This window comes from Aptenodytes forsteri, unplaced genomic scaffold (assembly GCF_000699145.1).
Source record: "Aptenodytes forsteri isolate BGI_AS27 unplaced genomic scaffold, ASM69914v1 Scaffold118, whole genome shotgun sequence".
Classification (NCBI taxonomy): Eukaryota; Metazoa; Chordata; class Aves; order Sphenisciformes; family Spheniscidae; genus Aptenodytes; species Aptenodytes forsteri.
The window spans coordinates 1,981,695-2,002,116 of NW_008795859.1; the positions used below are offsets into that span (position 1 = coordinate 1,981,695).

The following is a 20,422-nucleotide window of genomic DNA, read 5'->3' on the forward strand; positions in this document are numbered from 1 at the left end:
TGTGTACTACTTTATTTGCTTTGCCAATCAAATTTTGTAATTTCTTTGTTCAAATAATTCTATTCATACACTTGCTAGTATAGCAGACTCAGTACAGTATGTAGTTCACACAAATTTGCCAGTGTGAACATACTGCAAATGAGTTTCTCATCAGTATTGATCTTTCCATTGTGTGTAGCACGGAAGTAAATTACATGATGTGATGGACGAAGTAATTTGCCACACTCGAATCAAAGTGTAATACAGGTGTGTTCCCCTCTTCATTTTGCACAGAGCAATTTTATGGAGGTTTCACTGTGTTTAAACCTGCTATATAATGCTTAATCATCTTTGATTGCTGATATTCAAAGTCATTTTTATGCTAGGTGTAGTTGTTATTGTCTTAGCAGCTAAGACAAGAATAAATACATGGTTGAAAAGGTAATGCTGATTTACAGCCTGATAAAATTGCGTAGTTTATATACTTGTCATGCTTATTCTACCTTAATTTGTCATATCCCTGGGAGACTTTTTAAGAGGGTTATAGCCATTTAAAAATAGTTTTAAGGAGTAATAAAAAACATGTCTATTGTTGGAAACAGCTCCTAATGTGCAATTGAGGTAAACAAATATTCTCCAGCCTTACAGTTTGTAGACACTCTCATTTTGCAGTCTGGCTTTCCTAGAGGCCAATTAACAGCTAGTCAAATAGGCCAAGCTGTTTAGCTCTCTGCTAGACCAGCTTGAATAACTGCAAAGCAGGCTGCCATGCAGAGATTCATCATCTTGGCATAGGGGTGTTACAGCTCTGTATTACTGAAGAGGAAGAATGTGTCAAACTTACTCCCAACTCATCTAAATTTAACTGTGTTAAAATATTTGAACATGGATAGGGACAAAGCACTCAAAATATATACGTAAGGTGGTCACTCACAGATGATGGTGTTTGCTACTGATTTGTTTTCTGGAATGTAAGATAACGTTTTAAGTGGATAGATTAATTATTTTGTAAATAATCATAAATTGTTTTTCAATATTGTGAGTAGAGTGATTAAACACAAGTGGAGTTTGTAATGATTTTAATGGACGCTGTAGAAGAGACTAATACTTTCTTAAGGAAAATGTGTGCCTCACTTGCTTAGGGTTTTTTTTGTTTTGTTTTTGGAGGGGGATATGAGTCTCTAAAATAATTTCACTTTGAACCGAAGAAATGGATCATGTTCCAGAGAGGATTTTTCTTGCTGTACAGGAATAATTAAAAAATCTATTCAGTGGATTGTAAATTAAGTTAGAGCTGGAAATGCCTGTTAGATGATCCAGTGTATTTCCCTGCTGGTGGGGGATTTAGTCCTCTGGCAGTGTCTGTATTGGGTATTACACTTTAAATTGATCACAGGACATTTTTAATTTCTTTCTTCCTTTCTTTTATCTGCCCCCCCCCAAGAGTTCATTTGACCATAAGCATGCAATGGAAGAAGTATGGATGTGTACATAATGCAGTTCACATCCATTATAATTAATAAATGCCCAAGGATATCATAAAGATCGTACCTCTCTGTATTTCTCCATAAGGCAAACTTTAAAAGACTTTTAAAGCACTGTTAGACTTGCTTTACTGGCAAAAGGCACTGTAGATCTTAGCACAGTATCTCTTGCTACATATGGTAGCTCTTACTTCTGAAGGTTTGTAAAAGAAGAGCCTTCTCGGGCAAATAGTGAATTACAGAGGCATGGAGGGATTTGCTGTGGGTTGGAACATCGATAGTGAGGCAATTAGGAACTCAAATTGAATATTAAAGATTGATATACATAATGGGAGCACTGCATGCATTACTGCCTTGTCTTTCACATTGAATTAATATTGGTAACAACTAAATTTGGTGAAGCTCAGAATCTGTCAACAAATGTTGAGCAATGATGTCTTTAATATTCCCAGGCATGTGGCTGAAAACCTTTTGAAGGCTGAGGGGTGGAAGGCGGCTTCCTGTTTGTAAGTCAATTCTTTGCAAATTTTGTTTCCTGCAGTGCTCTCTTGGAAAAATTTGAGTTCCTTTATTAGCATATATTTTAGCATGGCTAATTTCCCCTGTGTTCCGTAATAGTGATAAGTGACTCGATCTCTTCTTTATGACAAATAACTAAACCAAAGGAAAATTATTCTCCAATGCAAAAAGGCCCTGGGGTTAAATGTTCTCACATTTAGGGGGATGTTGGTTGGTTGGTTTTTGGGCCCCCCCCTTTTTTTTCTCTTCTTTTTTTGGTATATGTGCTTTGTAACAAACAACACAGGGAAACATTTGAAAAGGTGCAGCATCACTGGATGCATGACCCATGGCAACGTGCAGTTCAGATTTGCCAGCTACATTTGTGTTGAATTTAAGAGATCTTAACTTTTGGGAATTGCCATGGAGTATTTAAATCCTACACTGTGATACATTTAGTGGGACGATACAGTATATTTTCCCTTCGTTACATTTTGTTTTACTGCTAAAAGTGTAGCATTTCCTGTGCCCTGGGAACAGAGGCAAGTTCTTTGACTGTCCAACTTGGGGACAGTTTTCAAATATGGTCACTCTAGTAAGTCATTGTTGTGCTCAGTACTTGTATCAACACGCAGGTGTTTCGACAGTGCCTGCTTTGCAGAGCTGAATCTGAGTTTCCAGGTGCTGGATTAGTGGTTCTGTTTAGGCTTCACTGGGGGAGATCTGGGGTGGGGTGGTGTTTTGGTTTTGTTTTTTAAAAAGGGCTTTCTAAGATAATGCTCCTTTCTAGTGCAGTCCAGCTTTTCATTAAAGGTGGGTGGACACCTCTTGGCTAGGTGAGCAGTTAATATGCATAGAATACGTTAAAGCAGTTCCTATAATCCCAGTGCAGTGCATGCATGCAAGCCTGCAAAATGCAAATTTCTGTGCCACCAGGAGAAAGAAGTGTGCAGTGTAAGTACAAGTGCATGCAAGATACATGGCATCCATTTTTAACAAATCACAATAAACATACATATTTTTCTTGCATTTTAGGAGCTTCCCAGATTATTCTTTGGTATAGTGACTTCCCATAGATAGAAAACTATGTTGGAAAGGAAGGAAACCCACTTTGTTTTCTTTTGAATCTCAAATAATCTCACAAATACATGGTGTTGGAGAATAAGCTTTTTGTGTGAGAACAACAGGTCTGAGATGTAAGAAAAAGTGCACAGCTTGACAGGATCTTTTGTCAAAATCCTGCTTTGCTATTCTGTTTGTAGCAAAAGCTAACTTGCTACCAAAATATTAAGTGTAAACCACATAAGGGATTTTTACTTTTAATGTGTAGTTATCAATAATCAAGAATTTGTGTGATCATTTGTTTAATCAAATTGTTGTGAAGACCATAATTGAAAAAGATGTATTTCCTGTTTGACTCATTTTGGGTAATGCTGCCATTTTGATGAAAAACATGTGATAGTGTTTAGGAAATAAAAAAAAAACCACCTTTATTTTAACTTGAATTTTACTGACTAACATCTGTATGTGACCACCCTATGTTTATACAGTAGGTAAATAATACCGTAGGGGCCATCCATCAGTTTCATGATTTCACAAGAACACAAACCCTTTCCTCTCCCACCACCCCAAGAGGATACAAATTAGTGAACCAAGAAATGATGCTATCATGGCAGGCAGGCAGGCAGTCTCCTCATTTAGTATGCTGAAGGCATACATCTCACTTGGCTCCCACCCTCTCTCCCCTCCCCCTCCTGCATACTGTTTGTGCTCTTGATAACACGATGAGAATGATGACTGGCCCTTGTGCTGCAAACTTCTCTCCCTTCCCCATGGACTGACAGTCTCGATCTTGCTTTCAGGTGCATGCCAAATTCCGTTATCCTTTCTACTATGAAATGTGCTGGTATGTTCTGGAGAGATACGTGTCCTGTGTGACCCAGCGCTGCCACCTCAGCAAAGAGTACCAGAAAGAATCAATGTTAATTGGTGAGTGAATCCTTTGAGTGCATATTCAGAACTGATGCTACCACCTTAGGCTAGTTACTGCTTTGGTTTCTGCAAAGCAGATTATAAATTGAATTGGAGAACTGTAGAAATTCTAATGAACTATTTCTTTATTTTGGGGTGGGGTAGGTTTTGACTCTTAAGCATTTCCATGAAGTACCAACCTACTTCAAATTATATGTATTGAGCATTCCCTTAGCAAGTGAATCCCAGAAAAATAATTTTTGGATGCGTTTGTTCCTTGGTTTCAGTAATGTTTGTGTTGAGATGATCTGCCAAACAGTTGAGGATTTACTGCCCTGTTTGGCACAGTACCTTAGTAGCCAGAAATGTGTGCATTGCAAGTGTGCTCTGGTAGGATGGATATCTAGTCCTTTTATAGAGCGTCTCCTCTACAGAATGTGTTATGGTCACTAAACCTGGTTTCTTTCTCTTCTCTTTAATGTCTACTTTAGTTCTCTCTAGTTGGTGACTGACTTCTAGTTCTGCAGAATAACAAAACCAAGAAAACACCTACACAAATCTACATGATCTATAACCTAAGTGCAGGAAGGTCAAAGAAACCTTTACAACAATAGCTGAAAATGGACCATAGCAGAGACGAATAGATGTGCCTGAAGCAGGAAGGCATTACATTGGCACTGTGAGCTTTACAACAATGTGTGACAATTCCAGTTGTTGCCTTGCTGAACTGCCCTCTTTTTCTCCCTTTAATGGGACAAGATGGAGGGCCGCATTGCCTCCCACTTTTCAGCACAGAATGGCTGAAAGTAGCACAAGCACCAGCAAAATCTTAACTGATACATGTGAAGTGTGGAGAAGTAAAGTATTTCTGTGCCTTCTGCTCCCTGAGATGCCACTTGGAGTGAACCTGGCATGGTTGGAACTGCCCTAGGTTCTGGACAGAGGAGAGAAATGATCACCTACTAGCATAATTCTTAGTAGAAAGGATTTAAGAATTTACAGGCAGGCACCACTCTCCAGTGAGTTTTACTGACTCAAGAATAATTTGAGGGAGCTAATAGTCTGTGTAGCTAGACAAGGGAATTGTCTTGGAATCCCTAGGAATTTGGGTGCTTCACATCTTGTGTCTCTTCTTTGCTCTGGGAGACCCTGATTAGAAGGGTTAGTTAAGCAGGAACTGTGTGGAGGAATTCTTCTCTTCATATAAGATCGTCCTAGAGGAAAGGATGAATTAGCCCCTTGGATCAGCTCTTCAAAAAGCAGTGACAAAACTCTGACAACTGCATTCCCTGGAAAATAAGGAACAACCTCCTGTTGTCTAAACCACTAGCATGGTTTAGAGGCTCATCCTGCAGGCAGGGTGGGGCTGCCAGATTGCTGAGGTGTAATTTCAGAACAAATTAGATGTGGAGAGGGGATGGTTCAGGATATTGAGATGGGACCTTTTTCAGCTAAATCACCAGTGTGAATTCTGGCCCAGCTCAGTAATTACTGATAATGGTTTGGTGATCCCACGAAATGTGCCTCTGTCTGGTTACTAGCTGAGAGATACTCAAATCATATAAAAGCTCACTGGTAACCATAGACGTCCGGTGTCTAGGGGGAAAAGGATTGTTTTGCATGACCAAAGAGTGCCAGCTGCAAAGGCATCAGGAAAAGGAGCCTGGCTATTTGGGAAATGGTTTGGTGGCAACATTGTCTGGATCTTGTTGTCTTCTGTGATGGCTTCAGTTGTTGGCCTGCTGGAAAGTGAATATTAAACTGTTTTGCTGTTGTTTGGGCATAGTCCTATGGTCATTTCAAGCTACTGTGAGAAACGTGCTGCTCTCACAAGGCTGTTCTGTTTCGTGGAGTCTAGAGATTGTGAGGCTGTCCTGTGAGCTGAATCAATTCAGTGATCTGGCTGAAAATTCACCCTACTGAAAAATAAATATATTTGTTATCAGAAGGATTGAAGAGCTGATCTGACTTGCAGATCACCCTACTGTGTGGCTGCAGATGCTGAGTTGAGGTAGGTGCTGGGAGTGTCTGGCTGGGCAGATCTTGAGCTGTTGTTACTGTCTTGAGTGGATGGGTACTTTCAGCTTACCGAAGTGGTATCTACTGACAGCATGTAGTTCATCCACCTGCCTGCTATCTCTTGACTTCAGAGTATTAGTGTGCTGATGAAATCTCTGACATTGACATCCAGGGCCTTTCTCTCCAGGAGAGACAGATGTATACTTTTTTGGCAAAAAACTGCCTTTTAATTCTTGGCAGAATATTAACCTTAAAATAATTATTTTACTGGGGATTGTGGTTCAAAAGCCCAGATCTACTATATCTACTGGATCTTTCACTTTGGCATTTCTTAAATTCAAAGGAGTAAAGGTACATTATTTACCTTCACAAAGTTTCGCCGCTTTGTTCTGCGTGAGTAATACTGTTTCAAATACTTGCTTGTCTTTTCTTTTAACTGGTCTCAGTGTCCAGCCTCTTGACTCAAATACGGACTGTAATCCTTGAATTACACTTGTTTGTTCTGTGGTGTCTATATCTTAATATCCTTCACCTACTGTGGGATAGGAGATCCAAATGAGGTCAGTGTTCCAAAACCCCACCGCTTTGTTTTTAAGCTTTTCTTCAGAACTGCTAAGGTCCTTAAATTGTCTCTTCCTTAGAGACTTCTCTATCTGCAAGCAATTTCTTGATTTCCCATGAGAGAGTATCCCTTGACGAAGTATTTCCCATTATTCTTCTTAAAGATTAATGAAACAAAGTACTTAACTTCTCTGTAGACCCCTCAATAGATTTGTCTTCTGTCCTTCTTGGTTTAAGAAAAAAATCTGCACATCCTTGTATTCATTTTCAGAAATTTCTCTTGAATAATCTTAATGTTTCCCCTATTTTTAAATAATTTCCTTGACATAATTTGTTTTAAATGTCTACTTTCTACCTCTCCTTTTGGGTGCTAGAACTTGCTATTTTTCACCCTTGAGTTGTGCTGCTTTCTTTTCTTATATACCTTCTGATACAGTGGTCTTGCTTCTTAGCTTCTGAGATCCAGTAACAGTTGATTATTAGTTGAGGAGGACATCACTGGATCTCAGAAGCTAAGAAGCAACAGTTGATTATTAGTTGAGGAGGACATCAAGCAGAGAGAGCGCAGGATGCTGCCCATGGTCTCTGGGATTCACAAAGTGGTAGTTTTCATGGAATTGGTAGACATTCTGTTCTCCTGCATGGGAAAAAAAGGAGATTACTATGGTGATACAGGACAGAGGACACAGAAAACTGAGTTCATCAGCAAATTGTGTTTTAAGGATATCTTTAGACTTTTCATAATATGTTCTCATTACATAGTATTTATTTGCTTTGACATGAAGGTTACTAAATTCAGAGTGACTCTTTTAAGACATTGCCTACTCATGAAAATGTATTGCTGTGATTGTGTTGAGATATCTCTGTCCCAATAGTTGTATGCTAGTATAGCAACTTATATTGTTCTTTGTATTTCTGTTTTCTAAATGTCTTGACTCACAAAACTTCAGACAGGGAAAAAAAAAAACCAACACCTCAGTGTAGGCAAGGCTAAAACCTTGGGTTTTCCCACTCCCTAAATAAAAATGTCTGCCCTTCTAAATGAGTTATAAGATGATGACTGTGGTTTCCTTTCCCATTCTTCAGGCCCAGAATGAGTTTTCAGGCAGTTGCCTCCTAGTTAGTGTGTGAGACTGTTCTTTTACAGATCCCTTCCACAGAAGGGCAAACGCTCAGGGGAATGATGACATGACAGCAATCACAGGCTGCTGTAAAAGCACGCAATCTCTCTTTCTCTCTCTTTTTTTCTTTTCCTTGTCCCTCTCAACAATGACACTTGTCCTGCCAGCTGAAATCAGAAAGGGATCCTATTTGGGTTTCCTACTAGATTTGAACATGCGCTGTTTTAGGATGGATATGTCTTCATTATTTTTACTCTTACCATGAATGAGTCTGTACTGGATATTTTCAACCACAATTGACCTGCAGTGAGGTATGGATCTTGAGAGTGAGCTGACAAAGAGTAATTGGGAGAAGATACTGGGCTATCAAAAATGCGCTTTCTCTGTAGCCTGCAGCTTTTAAGATTCCCATTGCTAAAATTTTAACAGGATGGCTCTAACTGTACTTTAAGCCTGATGGATGAAGAAAATATGCCTTCTGGCATGGTGAAGGAGCCACGCAGTGATACATTTCCAGTATGCTCAGGTTTTTTTCTGCTAATGAAAATGTCATTGCTGTCTTTGGCAGACCAAGAGCAACTGCTGCTCCCAAGTCACAGTGTCAGGGTTTGGAGCTGGGAATGTCAAGGTAGATATTACACACTGGACTGTTCTAAAGAGTTTAGAAAGATTTCATAATTATACTTCACCCCCCTCCCTTTCTTTTAAGTTCTGTAATACAGCAAGTTGCTTTTCAGCAAGGAAAGAAACTGTATATAATTATCCTTCTTGTACAAGTGGATAACTGTGGAGAAAGGTAAGTGATTTGCCTAGAACCACAGGGAAGTGAATTGCTATAATAAAAAAGGTATTTCTAGCTCTCTGTCCTGTGGTCAAGCCTGAGCTGCTCCTCCTCTTCACCGAGTTGTATCACTGACTGGTTTGTATAAGCTGGTTTTATTTGCTTTGAGATGGAGAGGGGTGAGGGTCTCTTTGCACTAAGTCATGTGGGAGCCCAGACTGCATAACCACTCTGAAACTGGAGTTCTAACCTGGCATTGGCTGGTGCATTGACTCAGAAGAAGAAACCACAGTTGCACTTAGCAGGAGCTCTTTTCCATGGAGAGACTTTATAAACCAAAAAACCTCCATGTCAGTGGAACCCTGGTAATACAGTGCTTAAAATGCACTTCTTGACAAAGCAAATGCAGATTATGCTTATGTAGGGCCTCAGCTCACAGCATAGTAACTCGCATCAGATGCTGTTTTCATTAAAATGAATAATAAAAATCATGGCTTGCATTACAACAAAACACTTGAAAACACAAAATTGAACCCTTCTCACATTGAAGTTGTCCGTCCATTATTGATTCCCTTAGCTTTTTTTTTTTTAAATTAGCAGCAGTAGCAGACAGTTGTTGTCTTTTGAAAGCAGTCCACTCTTAATCTGATGGTACAACAGTACTGTAATCCCCTAGCGCTCCAGAACAGACTGATACGCTTCAGGTTAATAGCAAGCCCTGCCCCCAAAGGTAAAGTTAGGCAAGGCATCATGAGATGATGGCTTGAGAGCAGGCCACAGGGCACTTGCTTGGTGATGGTTCATTTTGAGGTTAGATTTAGATTATTTTTTGTCTGTCCATACCCAGGTGTAGCTGGCACAGCAGGGCCTGTCTTGTGCAGACAGCTGGTGGCAGGGAAGCAGTGGCAGCTGGCAGAATGGAATTGCTGCCCGCCCCCCTCCCCCCCCGCGCTTGCTTCTGATGGGAATAGGCCCCCAGTATGCTGTAGTGTTCCACTCCTCTCTTGCCTTTTGTTTCCCTAGATTAGAGCAAGAGACAAAAAGTGGAGATGTCTCTTGAAGGCTGTTTTCTCTTAGCACCAGAGCATTACTTGGAGTCAATTATTCACACCTCCATAACGTGATCTCCCTCTCTTTCTTTAGGCCTTATCTACGCTTGTGATTTGCCCCAGTTACAGCCATTAGTTCCTGTTCAGCAGAGCCACAGCGTAGGAAGGCAGAAACATAATTTTCTTCATATGGATTTATACCAATTTCTGTTAATGACGCTGTACTGGTAGCATAGGGATGTGTATCTGCTTTCACCTTCTTCTGTCACTGGCATCTTCTCCCATCTAGGCTGGGCTTTTGTGCTTCAGTCAATTGTAAAATAGCTCACCAAGGCAGTGTGGCTTAGAGAAGGGGCTTCAGCCCTGGATCCAAGAGCCTGGATTCTGATTCCTGGTTTTGCCCTAGATTTGATGTGTGACAATGAGCAAATCGTGCTTTCTCCCAAGCATCTGTTTCCTCAGCTGTAAAATGGGAGAATGCCATAAGCCGATTATATAGCCCTTTGAGGTGGGTAAGTGTGCTAGCTACTGTGTGGACAAAGGAAAAAACAGTGTTAAATAGAAGTTGGATAACCTAGTGGTTTTTAAATGTTCTGGTTAAGATATTTTCTAATCCTGTTTATTTTTCTGAGAAGCATGGGGGTGTATTAGCACAGACCAGAGAGGAGGAGCTGCTCTGGAGTGTTGCATGCCACCACCTCAGCACACAAAATAAACTGTACTACTTCATGGTGAAGCTTTTTTGGAGGGATGCAGGGAGGAAGTTAGCCTGCACTGTGGATGGAGCTGGATTTGGCTGTGACCAGCCTTGCTGGTAGCTAGTATTTTTTGCAAATGCCATCTTTTCACAGGCATTTCAGCTTAATTACTTTCAGGAGTAATTTTATGGCCATCTTGGTTCTGAGGAGAAATGCAAATGTGACTGAAGGAGTAGACTGGACAGAGATGCTTGATTTTTGCAGACACTAGCAACAGCACATTTGCCCTGAGAAGTATAAAGTGGCCAACTCGTATCTCTTGGGCACTAACGCACAGAGGTGCACCTGGCCTTATAGAGTTTTTATTTGAAACTGCAAAGCTAAGCAGCTAGGCTAGCTGCCCTCAGACAGCTACTCTGCCACTGCCTGTTTCATCTTTGTTACCCAGCTGACAAGTAACATGTACATTTTGCGAGAAGATGGTATAGAGTACGCAAGAGACAAGGAGCTTCTCTGTGATAAGGATGAATTTGCCAGCTTGGAACTGGGCTTCAGCGTTTGTTTTCAATCTCACTGTTAAACAACCGGATGCTGAGCTTTTTCTTTAATGTCCATTTAATCCTTCCTTAAGCATGATTCACATTGTCCTAATCCAAAGCTACTGCATTGCAAAGTATGAAAGCTGTGAAAGGAACTTTTCATTAATTGTTCGCTCACTTTTTCTGTATGACTTCTGTTTCCTTTGCAGAGTGTCTTTGTTTGCAGCTTGATCTCATACCCATTTCAGCCACTATTAAAATTCACATTGACTTAACTGGGTGTTGCCAGTGTTAACTGTATTTTCCACAGAAATTCGTGCTGTTGCTAGCCTGCATTCAATGTTGTTCACTCAGTAAAGGAAATTGTGTCTAATAAATAAGAAAAGATGTGTGCTTTAGGGAACATTGGCCACTGTTTTCCTACATTGCTTTCACTGCTTGATTGCATGGAGTTGGGTAACAGTTGGGATTTTTAGGGGGAAACTTAGTATAAAACTAAGATTAATAGTTTAGACTCAGAAACTTGCCTTTAAATTTTCCTGAGAAGTACCTAAGAATGTATCAGGGATGGCATTGAGAAAAACAGTATTATGTAACTCCATGACAGTCCTTGCATTTCTCAGTGTGTTTAGGCTTCTTGTCTGTAAAATAAGCATAATTGTAATCCTCTGTCTCAGAAGAGCAATGAGTATTCATGCAGTAACAAGTAGGGGTTCTTGTTTTACCAACAGTTGCTTGTAAAAAGGAAAAGTATTGAGAAGTTGATTTTGTGCTGTGCAGAGTTCCTGGAAGAATGGTGATGTACAGCATTTTAACGTGCTTTCTCCCACCATTTTTGCCCTCCTCTTTCTGTGCTAACTCTCCTCTTAAAGCTGAAAGGCTGCCGAATCTGGTCTCTTTCGGATTTGTGGGAAAATTAATTGTGTGTGACTTAAGAGGTCTGCCTACTCTTAATTGAAGGCATAGAGGACTGAAGCTTTGAAGAAAGCATAATTTTTCCCTGAATGTTTCCCAGTCATTTGAACTGAGTAGATGTTAATGAAAACCAGCATTAAAACAAACAAACAAACAACACCCCCCCCCCCCCCAAATTAAAAACCAGCTGAATAGAGCCCATTCCTGTCACATACTTACTAGGCATTATATAGTGCCCTTTTAAATAGGCAGCGCCTAGCCCCAGTGGTAGAGAAGTGTTTAAGCTATGAATTATATCGGGTAAAATTTCAGCATTCTTTTTCTAACTTTCAGATGCAAAAAGAAAACGCAGCACAGACAGCTATTCATCAGATTCGTGGTTAGACATGGATGAAGAATCTTGTGATGCCCATATCCGGGAGGAGAAGGATGACAGCTTGGATAAGAACTCCAAATCCTTGGTGGATGGCTCCTCCTCACCCAACAGCACACACTCAGAAGGGAAGGAGGGTGCAGGAAGAAAACAAAAAGCCACAGTAATGAGATACCTAAAAAGAACTTTGTCTAATGAGTCAGATGACAGCGTAAAATCAACGACCCCCACGGACTATCCCAAAACACCAACGGGGTCTCCAGCTACAGAAGTTTCAACCAAATGGACTCACCTCACAGAATTTGAACTGAAGGGTTTAAAAGCCCTGGTGGAAAAGCTTGAATCTCTCCCAGAGAACAAGAAGTGTGTTCCAGAAGGTATCGAAGATCCGCAGGCTCTCCTAGAGGACATGAAGGTGGGTGTGATAGCTGTATTCTGTGGGCATAGAAGACAGCAGGAGATCAGAAAGCAAAGTTGTGCAGCAGAGGGATGGCAGCTTGTGTGTAGTGACCAGCTCATATCAGCCTGCTACGCCACAGAGGGAAATTACGCCTCTAACAAAAGCCATCTCTGCTCTGGGGAGATGGCTGTTTGCAGTCTGATTTAATTGATGCAGTCCTTTCTGACTGTCAGAGCAGTGGCCAAAAGTTTAGATCCTCTCATAGTTCAGCACTTGTTATGTCCCATGTGTAAATATTATACCTCAAAAAGTCTGCTTATATTTATAGTCTTAATCTGCCCTTTTTGGTCTAGTGTTTTTCTGGAGTATATCTGATTAACTGACACAAAATGTAAATATTTGATTGTAATTCAGAAGATATATCGTCTAACGTTTTCAGTTGCTTTTTTTTTTTCTTTCACCTTTTTCATTTTCTTTTCCTCCATTGCCCTCTATAGGTTGATAATTATTCTCCACTGGTACAATATACTGTTTTTGGAGATGGTGTGTGGAGTGAATGCTCCCTAGTAATAAAACATCTCTCTAGACTTTTAGTATACTCGAAGTGGTACCCCATCTGACTTAGGGATAAATTCCTCCTGAAGACCAGCATGGTCTTGCTGCTTCTAGTCCCAGCCCTGAGGCATTATCCAGTGCCCTTTTAAATAGGCAGCGCCTAGCCCCAGTGGTAGAGAAGTGTTTAAGCTATGAATTATATCGGGTAAAATTTCAGCATTCTTTTTCTAACTTTCAGATGCAAAAAGAAAACGCAGCACAGACAGCTATTCATCAGATTCGTGGTTAGACATGGATGAAGAATCTTGTGATGCCCATATCCGGGAGGAGAAGGATGACAGCTTGGATAAGAACTCCAAATCCTTGGTGGATGGCTCCTCCTCACCCAACAGCACACACTCAGAAGGGAAGGAGGGTGCAGGAAGAAAACAAAAAGCCACAGTAATGAGATACCTAAAAAGAACTTTGTCTAATGAGTCAGATGACAGCGTAAAATCAACGACCCCCACGGACTATCCCAAAACACCAACGGGGTCTCCAGCTACAGAAGTTTCAACCAAATGGACTCACCTCACAGAATTTGAACTGAAGGGTTTAAAAGCCCTGGTGGAAAAGCTTGAATCTCTCCCAGAGAACAAGAAGTGTGTTCCAGAAGGTATCGAAGATCCGCAGGCTCTCCTAGAGGACATGAAGGTGGGTGTGATAGCTGTATTCTGTGGGCATAGAAGACAGCAGGAGATCAGAAAGCAAAGTTGTGCAGCAGAGGGATGGCAGCTTGTGTGTAGTGACCAGCTCATATCAGCCTGCTACGCCACAGAGGGAAATTACGCCTCTAACAAAAGCCATCTCTGCTCTGGGGAGATGGCTGTTTGCAGTCTGATTTAATTGATGCAGTCCTTTCTGACTGTCAGAGCAGTGGCCAAAAGTTTAGATCCTCTCATAGTTCAGCACTTGTTATGTCCCATGTGTAAATATTATACCTCAAAAAGTCTGCTTATATTTATAGTCTTAATCTGCCCTTTTTGGTCTAGTGTTTTTCTGGAGTATATCTGATTAACTGACACAAAATGTAAATATTTGATTGTAATTCAGAAGATATATCGTCTAACGTTTTCAGTTGCTTTTTTTTTTTCTTTCACCTTTTTCATTTTCTTTTCCTCCATTGCCCTCTATAGGTTGATAATTATTCTCCACTGGTACAATATACTGTTTTTGGAGATGGTGTGTGGAGTGAATGCTCACTAGTAATAAAACATCTCTCTAGACTTTTAGTATACTCGAAGTGGTACCCCATCTGACTTAGGGATAAATTCCTCCTGAAGACCAGCATGGTCTTGCTGCTTCTAGTCCCAGCCCTGCCTCTGATCCATGGTATCCCTTTGGACTACTTGGTTAGCTTTTCTGTGTCTTGTTTTCACATTGGATAAAATAGGCATATTAATTATTTTTTTTAAACAAAGCTGAGAGCAGTATACTCTTGTAATTTTGCTGGGACTTGTCAAATAAGGCTAAAATTGTTAGCCTGTCTTCCACAGGTCCAGTACCGTGGCAATTTGGCCTGATTTGGAACTATGAGTATTGATTTGTGGTCTTGTGTTTGGACTGCTAGTTTTGTGCTGTTTCTGTGTACAGTATGTTTTGTCAGCTATGTATGTTCTATACACAAGAGCTGCGTAAGCCACAATCTGAGGGGAAAAATACGTGTTTATATGGTAAAAGGGGAGCCTGTACTTTTTTAGTGCAAGTAGTGTAACAGCTGCTTAGAAAAGGCTTCAAAGCCAGTTAAAGAAGGCTGAACATATGCAGTGTGCGGTGGAACCATACTCCACAATCTTGGAGCCTGAAAGTGTGATACACGGCACTCATTTTGGTAAACCACAAGAGCTCAGAAAGTCTCTTCTTGCAAAATCGGCCACTTTGTGTATGAAAGTGGACGCACATGCCCAAAGTCGTGGCTGTAGATTCACTGTCTTGCTTTGTGATCAGTCGTCTTCGAATCAGAAATCAAAATGAAGCTTCAAGACCAGGAGTTGAATTTGTGGTGAAGGAGAAAGAATGGTAGCGTTACTTTTCCAAGCTTGATGCACAGACCAAGTTTCCTTAAAAATAAACTGCCCCTTCTTGAAATCCCAGAAAGGGGTACAACACGTAATAAATGGTGCAGATGTTCAGAATATGATCATGCATGCTCTTTTGATGACATACTCCAATGCACTGAGAGACATCTTACTGGAACATGGCAAGATACCATATGTGAATCTGGTTTAAAGCACCGTGTAGGAGTATATGCTTTCTTCTTCTTCAGGGCAGTGGATTCACTAGCTACAGAGATGGAGAACTGCACACGGACATTTAAGAAAAAGGCCCAAGTCATGCCCTTTTTGGTGATACTGTGCTTTAACTGGTATTAAGTGGGCATCAGCTAGTTTATTTTGTGCATCTTGCAGGGTTGTAGTCTTGATGTTCCATCTCCTTTGATAAGTGCCTGCTTCTAAACTTTCTCTCCTTGCCAGCGCACACTGTAACCATCAGGATGTAGCCCAACATCTGGATATTTATGGTTCCCTGCTGGTTAAAGAACCCATGACCACATCTAAACATCATGCATGCTGCAGAATTGTTTTCTCTGGAATCACCTCTGTATGTTTGGCGAGCCTGTGACTGATTAGTCAGAGTAAGACCTTTTAAAAGGATGTGAACTCAAACATTTTCTTGAACAGCGTCTAAAGAACTGTTAAAGAACTTTCTTACCCATCTTTTTTACAATATTGGCCCATATATAAGGCAGCCCTCAATTTTCAGAGTTGGGAGTCTCTATTGACTCAATGGGAGTCAATACAGCATAGTAGATGAATTAAACCCCATATAGTCTGCTTCTTCCGTAACTCTCCCTGCGGTTGCATAATCCACTTGCGAGGTGCTCCGAAGGAATTGGGGCAGTTAGGGGGAATTGCATTCATATCAGTGGTTGCTTGAGTATGCTTCCTCTCAAGTCAGGAGTGGAGCCTAGGACTCCCAACACAGGCCTTCCTTTTGCTCATCAGCAAATTGTCTGAGGCAGCCACTGACAAGTTGTGTCCCATTCCCATCTATTGTTGGGACCCTGGGTGCAACAACCCATTACTCCTTTCTGCTGCTGTGTTCGTTGATGTGGTAGAGAACAGTGCAGTGGAGCCAAAACATCCTGTCTCCTTGTAACCCATGTCATACCAAAGCATGAAGTTTAGTTTATTCAGTTTGTTGGCTTTAAAAAAAAAATCAGAAACAAGTGTATCAGGGCATGTTTAGGGCTTCTACCTTCAAAGGATAGAGCATGCTGCTGGAAAGGTTGCCAAGTGACTGATTTCAGCCTCTTGAGCATATATCTAGCATAAGAGTCCTTGCAGGACTCCTGTGTTGCTTGATGTGCAGAATGCAGCTGTTCAGTATTTTGTTCCGTCATTGCTCCTCAGTGTGTGTTAGGTACATCATACTGTTCAGGCCCTTGGCTGCACACAGTGATATGAATGTTCCGTTGGGGATCCCAGTGATACTCATCACTACCGTAGTCATGTGCTTCACAAAGTGGTAATTGATGAGGAGTTGTTATCTCTGGTTCACAGGTAGGGAACTAAGGTGCAAAGACATTAAGACAAAAGTGACCATAGCTTTAGATACTGGTTTTACGTGCCATGGATGTGATTATCAGAAAAGTTAGCATTATTTAAGAATGATACATGCAAAAGATAATTTTAATGGTATTGAAACTGTAATTGCTTAACATTTCTGCAGAGCAGAAGTTCTGATCTTTAGCACCCAGATCCCAAGCCAGGTGTGAGGAAGAGTAGGAACATACAATTCATGAGTGCCTGTGGAAACCTGATTTAAAAAATTTGCCCTATGTCACATAGAGGCATAATGGTAGAAGAAGAAATACAGTTCATTTTTTCCAGAATGGTATTTATCTCTTTGACCACTAAATCATATTCCCTCTTACTTTGCTACTAGTTTTCCAACTTGTACAGAAAATAATGTGGGGATTTTGCTGATAGCATTAGCAGTACAGTGAGCAGAAGCCAGGCTTCTTTGCCTTTACCTCACCCTGATGAATATCCAGAGCACCAGTCATCTGTGTGACTGAATGGAGGCAGAAATCCTGCAGAAGCAGCTGTGCAGATCATACGTGCTGTGACTGTATTCGGCTATATTCACAAGGTTTATTTCATGGGCAACCTGACTTTTGGGCATGTGATGTATTAATAATACAGCCTATAAAATGTACCCTTTTAGTGCACCCATTTGAGAGTTATTTTTAACAAATGCATAGCAAGAACATGCTCTGACAGAAAGTCTGAAAGCTCTTGCTCTGCTTGGAAAGTCTTTAACAAGTTTCTTCCTGAAGAAAATAAATCCATGTTTATTGTAGCTGTTTTATTTCTTAATGAAATACACTCAGGAACTTTTCTGTATCACATTCAAGTCTGTCTTTTTGCTTCAGTAAGATAATTAATGTTTTCGGAAAACAGGATACGGTAGTTAAAACTGGAGAAAGGAAACCATTTTATTTAGTCATGTGAAGTTTCACAGAACAAATTTGGGTAACTTGCAGAGAATCCAGGCTTTCCCATCTGAGCAAGAATACAGTAAAGGATGGGTGACTGGGTTACTGCTCTTAGTGGTAAATACAACTACAGCTATATACAGCTATTTAATGTCAAGTAGGTGAGACTCTTTGAAGTAAAGTAATTTATTTTCCTTATGAGAAGGGAGACTGAAAACTAAACTAAGCCTGTGTAAATTCCTTACACATCATCTAAGTTCCTAACTAACTGTGACTATCTAGTCGGGACACAGCAATCCAGAAGTGCCAAGCTAATGCCTCTGCAGATTGAGAACCCATTTATCACCATGATCGATGGAGTGCAGCAGCACAAGGAAGGCTTATTTGCAGAGCATAACATGGGCCTCACTTGGGGAGCGGGTCAGTTCTTCCCTCAGCTCAAACAAGGAATTAAATTCTTGTCGGCTGCAGCTCTGCTGTATGGGCACTGTATCACTGTGTTCACCACCAAAGGAGCTTCTCGGAGGCCTCCAAACAGCGATTACTGACAGCAGTGTTCACTCCGTAGCAGATGGCATCTGAACAATTGGCCAAGGAGATGCAATACTCTCTGTATCCAAATGTCTGCGGCTGGGCTCTGTGAGCTGTATGTGCAGCAAATGTGAGGGGAAATTGTTGTACAGATAAACATACCCTCCCTGAGAGTGCTCAGCTGACCCAAGTTGCAGAAGGACAGAAGGCTTGGCAGTGTAGCTGTTGGCAGGGTGAGCAGCCAGAAGACACTGCAGCCGTTGCCTCCACATCCTTGCTGTTGGTGTTACTGTTGGAGGCACACGCAGCCTGTAGTCATACCTTGTTTTCCATATATACATGCCCTCAGATGAAATGTGAAACAGTGCAACAACTTCGGCTCCCAATTTAAAAATTAAGTAGCAGCTGAACTGTTAGAAAAGTACCTACACTGATGAGGAAGAGAAGGAGGAAAAAAATCACTGAGAAGTAATTTTACTTAGATGGTGGCCTTGGGGATTGGAAGAGTTTCATCGTGTGGTTTCTTAGCTTCATATTTAGCTACCAAATAGTACATCAGTCTACTAAAGATCCAATTGGGGTGGACTCATGCATGAAGAAGAGAATAGAGAGGTAACCATCTTACTCCTTGGTGTAGTGTGCATCCCACATCACAGGACCGGTAAAGCTGAGCAGACCTTTGATTGTGACAGTCTGCATCCCACATTAAACACTCTGCCAGTGATACTTGTCTGTATGCAGCCTCTGATTTCAGCACACAACACTTCTGTTGTGTTACCAGCAGGATGGTAATTCCTTTGCTGCTGTTGGGGAAGAGGATTGTGAGATCTGCCTCGTAGTAATGCCACAGATCTTCCCCACTTCAAAGCAAAAATGCTGCCCTTCTTCAGAAGGGACTGTGGAAGTCCATTAGGGTAGAAGAAACTCAGTTTGAAGAAAAGAGTTTGTCAAATATCCACAACTCCTTGGCAGCAGGAGAAGATTCTTGTGCAAGACAGATGATATCTACTGAAATATGTTCTTACTTTTTCTTGCCAAGAAATCTTACCCCCTTCTCGTTCTGATGACAGGAAAAAAACTCCCTCTACTGAACGCATTTCAGGGGAGTCATTCCTTGCTGTGCTTTTGAAATTAATGGCTAAGCTGAATTCTTACATACTTAATCAGTTTCGTTCCTTCATACCTGCTGTTGTCACCACAGCCTTCAAGTGTAATGAATCAGGCAGCCTTGTGCTGGATGAGCATCACGTTGTTTGTCTAAATGGAGCCCCATGGCTTTTCTTTATCTTCTTTTTTTTTTTTTTTTTTTTTTTTTTTTAACCAGGTGAACAAAAGTCTGCCTCCTCCAGCCTGTTGTGTGCTGACATTTGACACTAGTCAGCCCAAATGTGGCTTGGTTATGGTTCTGCTGCTCAGACATCCATTGTTTTCAGCTGGCTGAGATGATAAACTGCCACAGTTTTACATTTCTTCTTGGGTAATATTTTCACGTGATACATATGATAACAAGAAACCTTCATTATCCTGCCAAGTTCTTGGAATATACTCTGCTTTCTATTGAACTCGGAGTCTCTGACAGTCATTAGTGGAAATGTTAAGGTTTTCTGTCTTACAAGCTTTCAAATCTAAGAGTAGCAAAGTAAAGAGGGATTAATTTGTCCTTTGTTTATATGGCTCTCAAGCTGCCGCCTTGTTCTGGAGAATTTTGGCTTTGCTATGAGAATACAAAAGACTTCTCCATTTTTAGGATTGAAAACTAACTTTCAGAATGTGGTCACAGTTCAGTTAATGCAGTGATCGCGCTCTCAAAATAAAAAGGACATGAGAAAAGAGGTGTTCACTAAACCTCAGCTCAGCCAAGAGTTAATTTGCCAATGACTAGTCTGTATGTACAAGTTGTTAGCTGTTTCACTCTATTCAGCTGAAGGTACGCTACAGGCTCCACATCAGAGTCAGGCTGGGGCAAGCTGGGTTTTACTCCCTAACCAGCCAGGCTGTGCCTGTGCCTGTGCAAGCTCCTGAGTGCAGCCATAGTGCCGGGCTGATGAAACTCGGCTTGTACTGCTGTTGCTTATTTTGGTCATTGGCGCTGCTTTTGGACTAACCAGTATCAAGAACAACCTTACTGGTGTGATCGTATCTGAAGAAGCAGCACTGTGCTGGTGCTGTGGTGTCTATTAGTAAAGCATCTCTCATTTAAGCACAGACTGGGGAATTGAGCTGCATCCGGCAGGTTGCCTGAGCTCCAGGGAGAGAAAGCCAGCCCCAGGGACACTCGTGCAAACCCTAGTTTAGATGCTAGTCTGCCTGCTTGGGCCCTTGGGGCCTGGAACATGGCATCGTACTCCCAGCTTTAGTTGGATGATTACAGATGAATTCCAAGTGCGCTTCTTATTAAAACAATTACT

The 20,422-nt window shown here is 41.1% G+C and overlaps 1 protein-coding gene across 1 annotated transcript in view; it reads left to right on the forward strand.

The window, feature by feature from the left end:
• KDM2B (lysine demethylase 2B) overlaps nucleotides 1-20,422 on the forward strand; it is a 125,056-nt gene that overhangs the window by 62,867 nt on the left and 41,767 nt on the right. The window contains exons 11-12 of the mRNA XM_019473272.1: nucleotides 3,824-3,950; nucleotides 11,949-12,403. Coding sequence (XP_019328817.1) covers nucleotides 3,824-3,950; nucleotides 11,949-12,403 — 582 coding nt within the window. The remainder of the gene's footprint in view (nucleotides 1-3,823; nucleotides 3,951-11,948; nucleotides 12,404-20,422) is intronic.